Genomic DNA, 13,011 nt, shown 5'->3' on the forward strand with positions numbered 1-13,011 from the left:
CTTTTTCTTGATTTCTGAATTAAAATATCCCTATCTATTGTGTTTCATATTATTTTGTGACTCAAATATAAAAGAATAATAAGGAATGTGAGATGTTTCGTCTGGACCTCGCCAAAAATTTTTCAAAAGAATCCAGCCCCATCTCAAATAATTTGCCGACTCCTGTTATAGGTGTAAGAGGTCCGGTACTTGGCGCGAGATTGTAGGGAGCCAAGAGACACGAATCGGCAAAGCTGATGGCAGAAGTTTGCAGCTCTGGCAGACACTGTTCAGAGCCTTTCGAAGGGAGCCAAGAAGGTTAAAGCAGTTCATCCTTTGTTTCTACCATCTGAATGTGTTTGTCTTAATGATGGCCGACAGCCTAGCCGCAGTTGTCACACCGGTTCCCGTCAGATGACCGACGTTAAGCGCTGTCGGGCTGGGCTAGAACTTGGATGGGTGACCATCCGGTATGCCGAGCGCTGTTGGCAAGCGGGGTGCACTCAGCCCTGTTAGGCAAGCTGAGGACCACCTAGATTAAGAAGTAGCGGCCCCGGTCTCGTAAACTGGCGTACGGAGGGAAGAGTGATGTGCTGACCTCATGCCCCTCCATATCCGCCTAGTGACCCCTGTGGGCTAAGGATGACACGGCGGCAGGTCGGCAGCGTTGGGCCTTCATGGAACGTTCGGACAGAGTTTTTTTAGTTTTCGTCTTAATGACGAACCAGTTTGGACGTTAAGTGCCTGTGGGAGTACTGTGTCAGCATTAGTTTTTAAATGCTATAAGAGGCTGCGGTGCGTATATAAATTTCCCCAGTTAAGTAACGGAACTGTGGTTTGCTGATCTGTAAAATTTCGTGGCCGGTTTCAGTCACTTAATACCCTTCTTCAGGAGGCTATACAGAGAAAAATATAACATATATGTAAATGTTAGATAAGAATAGTAAAATTAAGGACGCGTCCGCGCTGGCGCCATGGCCAGCCTCACCGCTGTCGTAGGAATATTTAAGTCTCTGCTGAAGGGTTATCAACTGACTGATCAGTGGTTCCCTTTGTGGCCGCTGTGGCTTTAATATGGCAGGCCATGAATCCCTTCCTGTGTTAACCTGGAAACTTGCATCTTTGTTCACGAGATTTGTTGGGTTGCGAAGTTCAACGGTTTCTTTCATTATTCTAATCCCAATACGAAAATGTCGACGACAGAATTTTAGGAAGGCTGAAGTAGCTCAGCAAAGTATTCGCTCCAGCTGAAGTATCTGTCGGTTACGCCAACGAAGTATTGTGTGGATTGCACAACGAAATTCGCCCGAGAACGATTTGTTCAAATACTTCGTCGGAAAAGCCTTAACTAACAAAAAAAGTTACGTAACGAGTTTGTGTGCGTGGCCATGATCCGCCACAAGCACAGAAATAATCATTTCGTAATTAGAAAAACACCTTTTTCTTGCTGCAGCATATTTTATTTGTTCCAGGCGCGTTTCACGTTTTACTTTAAGGCATCATCAGTGGATCTAGAATGACACAGTTTTCTTTTGATGTGCGATGTTTGTAGCCTATGAAACAGTTCACGTTTTAGGCAAATAAGTGATTACTTACAGTTATTCGAGTTTTTGGCTGGCATCTGCTTTTTCTCTCACCTGGTCACATGCTGGATGTCGCACTATAACTTCACTTACGGAACATAGCACATTTTCACGTTATGAACTTCTTTCTTCACAATTCTCTTGTTCTTTCCGCCAGTTGCTGTAGAGCACTATGATTCTTCTGTCACTAGCTATAGATATTTTACTGAAAACTGTGATTTAAATTCGTAACTAATATGTGTTCACTTCTTATTTGGTTTGTTTATTTAGATGCTTCAACCTTTCGACGTATATCCCGAAAAGTAACGTCTGTTCATTCCTGATCTCTTTTTATCCTTCAGGTACCAGCCAAATGCTAGAAAAACTGTAAATAATCACTTATTTACGTAAAAAATAAAACGTGAACTGTTTTATAATCTACAAATATCTCACATCGGTCACTGAACTAAGCAGCCATGTTTAAAACTTTCATATTAAAACAATACTGTATCATTTTAGACTCCACCGAAGATGCCTTAACCCTGCGGTGCATGAATGTCACTGCAGTGGACAGCTGTTAATGGTCGCTTCTCTGGCGCTTTCAGTCATGAGGCTGCAAATGCATGCAGGACACAACACCAGTAGGGAGTTCCCACTGCAGTGGACTGTGTGCATTTGCAGCCTCAGGACTGATTGAAACTGCCAAAGAAGCGACCATTACCAGCTGTCCACTGTAGTGGGCGCCATGCGCCACAGTGTTAAAGTAAAAGGCGAAACGTGTCTGGAACAAATAAAATATGTTGAAGCAAGAAAAAGGCATTTTTTTAATTTACAAAATTAATAAATAAGCAAATTTATTTTTTCAAAGTGCTAATTAAGAATTTATGACTACCCTGCTACAAGTCGATAGGGAGCATGCTTACGGTGGAGCAGAAGTACCGTCACCAAAGAACACAAATGCTGATAATCTACCGCATCCCCCCCCCCCCACCACCACCACCAACATTGACACAAATATATACTTTGTTCATCATAAGAATAAACCTGATGCAAACAAACACAAACGTAATGATTGGTCAGCAGCAACACACATACACTGGTGTTGTTATGCTGTTGGAAATAGGTCCCACTTAATATATTAAATATCTTGTTACTATGTTAGGATAAATGAAATTTTAAGATATTCTAATGTATTAACATCCATCAAAGTTTCTCCAAATCATACTTTAGCTATGTAGTTTTTATTTCAAAAGCCGTGGGCAGTCGCAGCCTGTGTACTGTTGTGCTCTGATTGTCGCACTGTTAATACGTAGTGTGAAAATAGCTGACACTGCTTCCTGCTCCGTAGTGAAAAACACAGCTGGAATATGGCTGAACAGTGACGAGAAACGGATTGTTCTCTATGATTTTCACAGCTTTACAGAAAAAAACGCCATTGAAGTTTACAGAAAAAATGGCCTTTGAAGTTTTCTGAGAACTTCGTGTATTAAAGTTCAGAGAGTTAAGTAAATGGGATGTATAGCGGAATCGGTAGCGTTGTAAAAGCGTAATTTGACGTCCGCGGATCGCTGGTTCAGATCTCTCTTTGGTCTTGTTTTTCCGTGCAATTTGGAATGGCTACCTCTTTTAAATATAAAACTCGTAAAATGTATCGCGATTGTCACGTATCTAATCACGACTTTTATGACAAATGCACGTGTTCTTGTTTCTGATTGCATATTGCACACAATATTGCAATTTTCATTGCAAATATAAATTGTTAATCGTTTTTAGAAGTTTGTTATTAAAGGTTTTAAAAAAACATTTAATAACAAAGTATATTAACAAAAAATAACAAAAAATAATAACAGAAACCTTTAATAACAAAAAACTTTCATAACAGTCTTAAGAAAACGTAATAAATTAAATTTTTAAGGCAAAAATCAAAAATGAAGTACTCTTTATTTGGATTATGTCCATTGTTTTGTACCAGAGATGTGATTTTACTCGAGCCAGATTGATAAGCGTGACCAAACATGGAAAACAATTTTCACGGCATCGAGCACACTATAAAAATGCTGCATCTTTACAGTTCCCACCATACCAGTACAATATGAACCAAACAGAACTGATCTGGAGGTAAGTTAAGGAATGTGTTGCGAGGAGTAACAAGACGTTCAAGCTGCCAGACGTACTGGAACGAATGCTCGAAGCTTTGTCAACGTCACTGGCGAATGCTGGCGGGATGCAGAACGGTACGTCATAAAAGGAGAAGAGAACACGTGGTGCTTGGATGGCTTCGTGGGTTCTGTTGTTCGATTCGTTATCAACGTAGCAAATGACAGTTCCAGTCCTGAAATGTATTTGTCGGCTTTGGATGTGGCAGGAGTTCAAAGGCCACCAGACGAATGGCTGTTAGTAGTACCCACTGTTGCTTCATTATTAACAATCTGATGAAGTCCCTGCGTGACGCTTTTAACTAACACATAGCTCAGGCGGAAAATTTACCCTGTGTTCACATTAGGAATTTTCATCAGTCTTGTTTTCAATAACAGTGCTATGTTAGCTTATAACGTGCACTATTGTTGCAATTTTGCCGGATATTATTTTATTCTCTTTAAAAATTAAATTATGTACGAAGCTATATTATTTCTCTACTCGTCCCTTTTTTTCGTCTGAACTGCAACTTACGATAACTGAAATGGCGTGGGAGTCGGGACAGGTTCCATCAGACTGGACGTAAGCAGTAATCACACCAATCTTTAAACATGGAAACAGAAAAGATTGTAACAACTACAGAGGTATCTCTTTAATCAGCGTTCTGGGTAAAATCTTCTCAGGTATTGTTGAAAGGAAAGTGCGAGTATTAATTGAGGACCAACTGAATGAAAATTAGTGTGGGTTTAGGCCTCTTAGAGGCTGTCAGGACCAGATCTTTAGCTTACGGCAAATAATGGAGGAGTGTTACGAGTGGAACAGGGAATTGTATCTATGCTTTATACTTCTAGAAAAGGCATATGACTGGGTTCCTAGGAGGAAGTTATTGTCTGTTCTGCGAGATTATGGATTAGGAGGCAAACTTTTGCAAGCAGTTAAAGGTCTTTAGATAGATAGTTAGGCAGCAGTTAGAGTTGACGGTAAATTGAGTTCATGGTTCAGAGTAGTTTCAGGGGTAAGACAAAGCTGCAACCTGTCTCCGCTGTTGTTCATATTATTTATGGATCGTATGTTGAAAACAATAGACTGGCTGGGTGAGATTAAGATATGTGAACACAAAATAAGCAGTCTCGCATATGCGGATGACTTAGTTGTGATGGCAGATTCGATTGAAAGTTTGCAAAGTAATATTTCAGAGGTAGATCAGAAATGTAAGTACTGTGGTATGAAGATTGGCATCTCCAAAACGAAAGTAATGTCAGTGGGGAAGAGATATAAACGGATTGAGTGCCAAATAGGAGGAACAAAGTTAGAACAGGTGGACGGTTTCAAGTACTTAGGATGCATATTCTCACAGGATGGCAACATAGTGAAAGAACTAGAAGCGAGGTGTAGCAAAGCTAATGCAGTGAGCGCTCAGCTACGATCTACTCTCTTCTGCAAGAAGGAAGTCAGTACCAAGGCTAAGTTATCTGTGCACTGGTCAATCTTTCGACCAACTTTGTAGTATGGTAGCGAAAGCTGGGTGGATTCAGGTTACCTTATCAATAAGGTTGAGGTTACGGATATGAAAGTAGCTAGGGTGATTGCGGGTACTAGTAGATGGGAACAATGGCAGGAGGGTGTCCACAATGAGGAAGTCAAAGAAAAACTGGGAATGAACTCTATAGATGTAGCAGTCAGGGCGAACAGGCTTAGATGGTGGGGTCATGTTACACTCATGGGAGAAGCAAGGTTACCCAAGAGACTCATGGGTTCAGCAGTAGAGGATAGGAGGAGTCGGGGTAGACCAAGGAGAAGGTTAAGAATGATTTTGAAGTAATAGGCTTAAAATCAGAAGAGGTACCAATATTAGCACTGAATAGGGGATCATGGAGGAATTTTATAAGGGGGAATATGCTCCAGAGTGAACGCTGAAAGCCACAATCAGTCTTAAATGATGATGATGATGATGATGATAATGAACTCCAACTGCTCTGCTCATCGCAGGTTAGCTGGAGCAGCTGGCTGGCTGTCCAAGTTAAAGCTGGTAAAGCTGTTGTCCCTTATTACCGTTCAGTCGATGTGCTCGTAACGCAGAGCATAAACTGTATCGCTATTATCGTACTTGACTGTACTTGAGACAGCATGCCTTCGACCCTGCCTGTAACGATATCCAGTGAGATGACTGCACACGCGGAAGAATACATGGTGTAATGTTAGCATAAGCTTTTTTCTTACGATGAATATGGTATAGACGCAGTGGAGCTCAGCTGGAATCCGGGGAATGCTGTGAGGAGATGAGACGGGCTCTTACTTCCTCCGTCCCTCTACACAGAGACAGGGACAGGGATGCAGGCAGGGACAGGGCAGTACCTTCTGGAGGCGCCAGAGCGCGCGCTGCTGAGGTGCGAGGCGGGCGTGGCGCGGCTCCAGACCGCGGGGTTGAGCAGCGTGCGCGAGTCGTCGCCGTAGCTGGCCATCGAGTCGATGGGCGACCGCAGCGGCGAGTACCCGTCGTCGGCGGCCGCCTCCGTGTTGTTGTTCTCGTCGTCGTCCGTCGTCGTCGTCGTCGTCGTCGCGGTCGTCGTCGTGCTCGTCACCATGTTGGACAGCCGCGGCGCCCCTTCCGCCTCTCCGTCCGTGGCCGGCATCGGAATGGCCACGACTTCCGCTTTGTCGAAGAACTCGGCCGCGCTCATCGTCAGATCGCGCTCGCCTTTGCCGTACCGGAACTATCACCAGAGGGCTACGGTTCTCTTTTCATTTTAGTCGGACGACTCCCGCATCTGCCGCCGATCTCCGCAACTCGCCGGCTCTCTCGATAGCTGCGGAGAGCCACACAGTGAATGAGTAAATGGTTGCGAAATACGCACACTGGGCGCTCTATCTCGTGTCGGGTCGTGAGCGGCGTCTGCCTGACGTGAGCACTAACTGTTACCGACTCTTCGTAAGCAAAGATACTTCGGTTCTCGCTACAGTACTTTGGCGAGACGCGTAACTTTCTTGACCATACGATCGGCGCTGGGACGGTTTATCTGACTCACACGCTTCTGTGGTGGGACGGACACGTGACGAGGACAGTAAGGGGTGATACAGTGTGACGGGGGAGTTGAGAGGGACGGACATTGCATGCCACACAGTCTTAAGCCATAAAAAAAAGCAGATAAGACATAAAACAACGGTTACCTCGAGAGTAAATCGACAAGGGGCAAGCAAAAATTCTAAGTTACAAACATATCTGCTTCAGGTAATAAATGCACGCGTTTCAGAAATTATACGTTCAAAGGTTCCTAAGCTTACAAGTTTTTTTTTTCATCGGACGATGTGAATTATTTTTTGAAATGCATTATGACTTCACAACAAGAGCTAGAACTATCGGACAAACAGTTAAACACGTCATAGATCCAAGTTGTGGCCAAGGATAATATACAGGGTGATCAAAAAGTCAGTATAAATTTGAAAACTTAATAAACTACGGAATAATGTAGATAGAGAGGTAAAAATTGACGCACACGCTTGGAATGACATGGGGGTTTTATTATAACAAAAAAAACAAAGTTCACAAAATGTCCGTCAGATGGCGCGTGGAAAATCTCTTGCGCGCGTCGTTTGGTGATGATTGTGTGGTCAGCCGCCACTTTCGTCATGCTTGTCCTCCCAGGTCCCCAGGACTCAGTCCGTGCGATTATTGGCTTTGGGGTTACCTGAAGTCGCAAGGGTATCGTGATCAACCGACGTCTCTAGGGATGCTGAAAGACAACATCCGACGCCAATACCTCACCATAACTCCGGACATGCTTTACAGTGCTGTTTACAACATTATTCCTCGACTACAGCTATTTTTGAGGAATGATGGTAGACATATTGAGCATTTCCTGCAAAGAACATCATTTTTGAATTGTCTTACTTCGTTATGCTAATTATTGCTATTCTGATCAAATGAAGCGCCATCTGTCGGACATTTTTTGAACTTTTGTATTTTTTTGGTTCTAATAAAACCCCATGTCAGTCCAAGCATGTGTGTCAATTTGTACCTCTCTATCTATATTATTCAGCGATTTATTCTGTTTTCAAATTTGTACTGACTTTTTGATCACCCGGTACACAAGAATGGAAAAGAAAATCGAGCATCTCTTAGATGACGATCAGATTGGTTTTAGGAAGGGTAGAGGCGCCGGAGAGGCAGTTCTGATGTTTTGGTTGATAATGAAAACAAGACAAAAAAATCAAGACACGTTCATAGGATTTGTCGGCCTGGAAATAGCGTTCGACAGTGTAAAATAGTGAAAGATGTCTGAAATTATCAGAAAAATAGGGAGTAAGCTGTAGGGGAAGTCGGGTTCCAAGGGGGAACAATAAGTCTGGAAGACCAAGAACGAAGTGCTCGGATTAAAAAATGGTGTAAATAAGGGATGTCGTCATTGCCCCTACTGTTCAGTCTACACATCGACGATGCAAGACGGTTTAAATTCAAGATGAAGGGGTATCAGTGATAAGATTCGCTGATGACACTGCTATCATCAGTGAAAGTCAAGAAGAATTATAGTATCCGTTGAATGCAATGAAGTCTACTGAATATAGACTTAGAGTAAACCGAAGAAAGCCGAAAGTAACGAGAAGTAGCTGACATGAGAACAGCGTGAATCCTAATACCAGAATTGATGATCACGAAGTAGCTGAAGTTAACGCGTTCTGCTACCTAGGCATGAAAATAATCAATGACGAACCGAGCAAGGAGGACATAAAAAGTAGAACAGAACTGGCCAAGAGAAATCTACTGGTATCAAACATGGGTCTTCATATGAGAAAGAAATTTCTGAAAATGTACGTTTGGAGAACAGCATTGTCTACGATAGTGATACATGTACTATGGTTAAACCGGAACACAAGAGAATCAAAGCATTGAGATGTGTTGCTACAGAAGAATATTGAAAATTAGGTGGACCTAAAGGTAAGGAATAATCGGCAAGAAAAGGAATATATGGAAAACACTGATAAGAAGGGACAGGTTGTTAGGACATCCGTTAAGACATCAGAGAATAACTTCCATGGAACTAGATCGAGCTGAAGAAGACAAAAACTGTTCAGAAAGACGGAGTTTCGATACATCCAGCAAACGATTAAGGACGAAGATGATGTTTGGTTTGCAGGCGCTCAACTGCACGGTCATCAGTGCCCAGCGCCCATACGAAGTCACACTTCTTACACAGTGCAGTTTTTACGCAACTCAATCTAGCCACTGATACAAATGATGATGAAATGATGAAGACAACACAAACACCCAATCCCCGGGTAGAAAAAAAATCCCCAACCCGGCCGGGAATCGAACCCGGGACCTCGTGATCCAGAGGCAGCAACGAAAGCCACTAGATCGCGAGCTACGGACGACAATTTAGGACGCGTTTTGCAACTGACTCTGAGCTGGAAAGGTTGGCACCGGAGAGGAATTTGTGAGGGGCCGCATCAAACTAGTCAGAATATTGGTGACACGAAACATGACGTCGTGACTAAATCTTGATTGAAATTTGCGGTTATTTGTTTATTAAGTATAGCCAGTGTGGTACATTCATTACCCCCCGATAATTACGAACAAAATTTTGCTTCATTGATGGAGATGGATGATGTGCCGTACATCATACTCTTCTAGCCTCACTTTGTCCGCCTCCGGTAGCTGGGTTGTCAGCGCGACAGAATACCAGTCCTAAGGGCTGGGTTGGATTCCGGCTGGGTCCTAATCATCATTATCATTTCATCCCCATCGCCGCGCAAGTCGCCGAAGTGGCGTCAAATCGAAAGAGTTGCACCCGGCGAACGGTCTACCCGACGGGAGGCCCTAGTCACATGACATTTACATTTTACTTACAGAACATTGGCTTGTCGCGCACAAATTTGTCACAGACGTGAATCGAATCTGCGAGACAGATTCGAACACGTTGGTCTGGCGCAGCTGCGATTTAATTTTAACCTTAATGTTGTTTCCTACAGCCGTGTAACAAATGCTGCGACAATGTCCTGTAGTCGCTTTAGAAAAACACACTGAACCGCAGAGATCCCGTTGATATTCAGGCAATTACAGAAAGAGCACCAGGAGGGCCAGTTCATAAGTGAGCAAGCAATCTGTTCGGATTCTGTTTAAGGAACCACCCGAGCATTAGCTTGAAGCGATTTTAGGATACGAAACCCATTTAAATACAGAAAAGCTGTTTTCAGAGCGCATTCTGCGAATATTCTTCCAGTAGGGACCATGATTTTAATATTAGACTGGTTGTAGCCCGGACACAGGCGGTTATTCTTGCTAAGGTACATATGTCAATGTACTGGGAGGGTACATCGAATGGTACAAGTACAATTACTACCATGCGCTTATTTTCCAAATTTAAATAAAGACCAACACTTAAATGAAGCAGTAAAAATCTAATTCGTGACTACCTCAACGGGGTTCGAATTTCAACGATGCCTAGTACGAGACCATTTATTTAACCGTAGCACCACTGTGTTTCGAAGAATAATGACTTCGGAAAGTTGTCTTACTCAAGGCTTTTGCAGATTTATATGACGTAAAGGAAGTATTACGGACCTGTGCTCTAAAGTTTGCTTTGGGTCCTGGAACTGTCTTCAGCTTATTTGCTCTCGATTAAGTAGGAAACTTAGAAAACAGATACTGAAGATAAATAGTTTTCGTCACTATTAACAGCGGCCTCACGAACAAGAAATGGACAGGTAATAGACCGTCCCCATGCTCCATGACAGTAGAGAGAAGAGGTGGAGATAGAAATGGTTGAATTATTCCTTGCGATCTGAATGTGAGAATAGCAAGGGTTGCCGGCACTGAGTGGTTCTTCACTTTCTTTCTGTTGCATGCAACAGTGTTGTTGTAATCATCTAGGTATGGTAATAAACGCCACCTTACTTTTGCTATGTCGCCAATCTAAGATTAAACATATTAATATGGACAGACTTACATCTCTCTGTTCAGTTTATTCACCCTTACTAGTCTCGTAATAGTGAACTTAGCTGTGATAAAGAAAAGAATTATATACCTTTTCAATATTTAAATGATTCCCATAGGTGTTTCTAAAATTCATAACTATTCTTCTGACATACAAACGAAATTACTAATTTATAATGTCTTACGCCATTAAGGGTCCCTTTGACGAATCGGCTTTTATGTCATTTCCCCTGAGAGTTACATCAGATTTGTTTGCTAAGAGATACCGAGAGCTTCGAAATATTAAATATCGATTTATTAATAGAGAAATCCTAAAAAAAACTGAAAACTAGATGTAATGGAAAGATAGAGGTGCTACAAATTAGTTAACTCGTTACTTCGTTTCTCTTAACAGAAAATTAGGAAATAATGGTGGGAATATTTAGAAAATAAAGAATAAACCTGTTGAATAACCATTTTTGTTTTGCTTTGCAGAGTATAAGACACTAAAGTATATGAGCGTAAGATAGGCAGATTCTCGTATAATTCGTTTTCGAAAGGAAGGCACCATGATCATTGTTTAACATCCGCCGACTACAAGGCCATTAGCGCCGGAGCACAAACTGGTGTTGGGGAAGGATGGAGGAGAACGTCTGCCGTGACCTTTCAAAGGAACCATCTGGCATTTCTCTCAAGCAATGTAGGCAAATCACGGAAAACCTTAATCTAAATGGTCGAATGGGATTTTGAAGCGGCGTCCTCTCGAATGCCAGTCCGGTGTGCTTCACCCACTACGCCATCTTCCTCAGTTTTTCTTTTGAAAAGTTTTGACTTTCTATTTGGTAATGGAGGGAAGCGAGGGGTGGGGGGGGGGGAGGGGGATTTAAAATTATAGAGAAGACAAAGTCTCTAATACAGTAAAAACTAAACTCCGTGCGAAGGGAGGCCCAACGGTACCGACCAGCCGCCGTGTCATCCTTAGAACAAAGGAGTCACTGGATGTGGATATGGAGGGACATGTGGCCAGCACAACGGTCTCCCGGCAGTATGTCGGTTTACGGGACCGTCTAATACAGTAAACAGGTTCAAATAGTTGAGGGTTGCTGTAGTTTTGCAGAGTTGAAGAAATTTGCACAGGAAAGACCAGCCCCCTTTCTATGCCTATCTTCTTCTCCCCTTCTCTCTTCATCTCTTTCTACCTCCTCTCTCTGTCCATCGCCTCTTTTCCGCTTTCTGTGTCAATTTCCTCCCATCCCTCTGTCAATCTTTTGTTACACACCCTCTTGAGACTTATATATATATATATATATATATATATATATATATATATATATATATATATATATATATATATATATATATATACAGGGTGATTCAAAAATGCATGTAAATATTTTAAGGGTGTATTTGTGAGGTAAATATAAGACAAAAATGTTCTATACAATTTTTGCTATACTTGGCTTATTACAGAGTTATGAACAAAACATGATAATACATTCAACACAACGTAAAGTATTTACTTCCCAGAGTTCACAGTTTAATTACAGTGCATTTGGACTAAAAACGCAAACTGGTAAATAAACGTGACGTAACAAACTGAAACAATTCCTCGCGAATGCTGTATTACTTTAGTTCCTGTTGATTGAACTAAATCAATGCAAAATAACTAAGGAAAATACGTGAAGAATTTACAGACTGTACTGTACTGTATTTGCACAAATCTTAATGCAATGCATGTTCAAAATGCTGTCCCTGAACTTGCAGACAGACCCGTGCTCTTCGCCGCAATGATCTCTGCACATTACACAGTCCGTTCAACTCTCCACGAATAATTTCACAACCACCTTCAATTCTTTGTTGTAGCACTTCTCTGTTCGGTGCTGCAGAAGAATACACCAATGTCTTTAGTCGGCCCCATAAATAAAAGTCTGAAGGGTTCAGGTCAGGTGATCTGGCTGGCCAAGCAATTGGTCCTCCGCAACCTATCCATCGATGTGGATACGCATCATTGCGGTACGCCCTTACGTTGCGGCTGTAATGGGCAGGAGCACCATCGTGCATAAACCACAAGGTGGCTCGTGTTGCAAGAGGGACATCCTGTAACAATCCAGGCAATTCCCCCTCCAAAAATTCGCGGTAAGCGTGCCCAGTCAGCCTTGGAGGTAGAACATGAGGTCCGAGTAAGTCATTCCCCACAATACCACACCAAATGTTTATGGAGAATTGATGTTGATATCCACGCACAATTCTCGCGCCAGGATTCTCGACAGCCCACTGGTGCATATTATGCGAATTGATTACACCCGCACGAGTAAACATGGCCTCATCTGTGAATAATATCCGCCGAATGAACATTGGATCATTCAAATGACGCTCTTGTAACCACTGGCAGAATTGCTGACGGCGAGGATAGTCTGCAGGTGT

General features: G+C 42.5%; 1 protein-coding gene and 1 pseudogene across 6 annotated transcripts in view; one reads left to right on the plus strand and one right to left on the minus strand.

Annotated features, from left to right (window-relative positions):
• Positions 1-13,011, minus strand: part of LOC126335538 (G protein-activated inward rectifier potassium channel 3-like) — a 221,418-nt gene that overhangs the window by 68,451 nt on the left and 139,956 nt on the right. For 4 of the 6 annotated variants that reach the window (XM_049998914.1, XM_049998915.1, XM_049998916.1 and 1 more), the window contains exon 2: positions 6,033-6,484. The exons of the other annotated variants lie outside the window; for them this stretch is intronic. In XM_049998914.1, coding sequence (XP_049854871.1) covers positions 6,033-6,358 — 326 coding nt within the window. In that variant the 5' untranslated portion in view covers positions 6,359-6,484. The remainder of the gene's footprint in view (positions 1-6,032; positions 6,485-13,011) is intronic. 6 annotated transcript variants of the gene reach the window in all.
• Positions 353-470, plus strand: LOC126337216 (5S ribosomal RNA; annotated as a pseudogene).

The sequence above is a fragment of the Schistocerca gregaria genome, chromosome 2 (genome assembly GCF_023897955.1).
Source record: "Schistocerca gregaria isolate iqSchGreg1 chromosome 2, iqSchGreg1.2, whole genome shotgun sequence".
Lineage (NCBI taxonomy): Eukaryota > Metazoa > Arthropoda > Insecta > Orthoptera > Acrididae > Schistocerca > Schistocerca gregaria.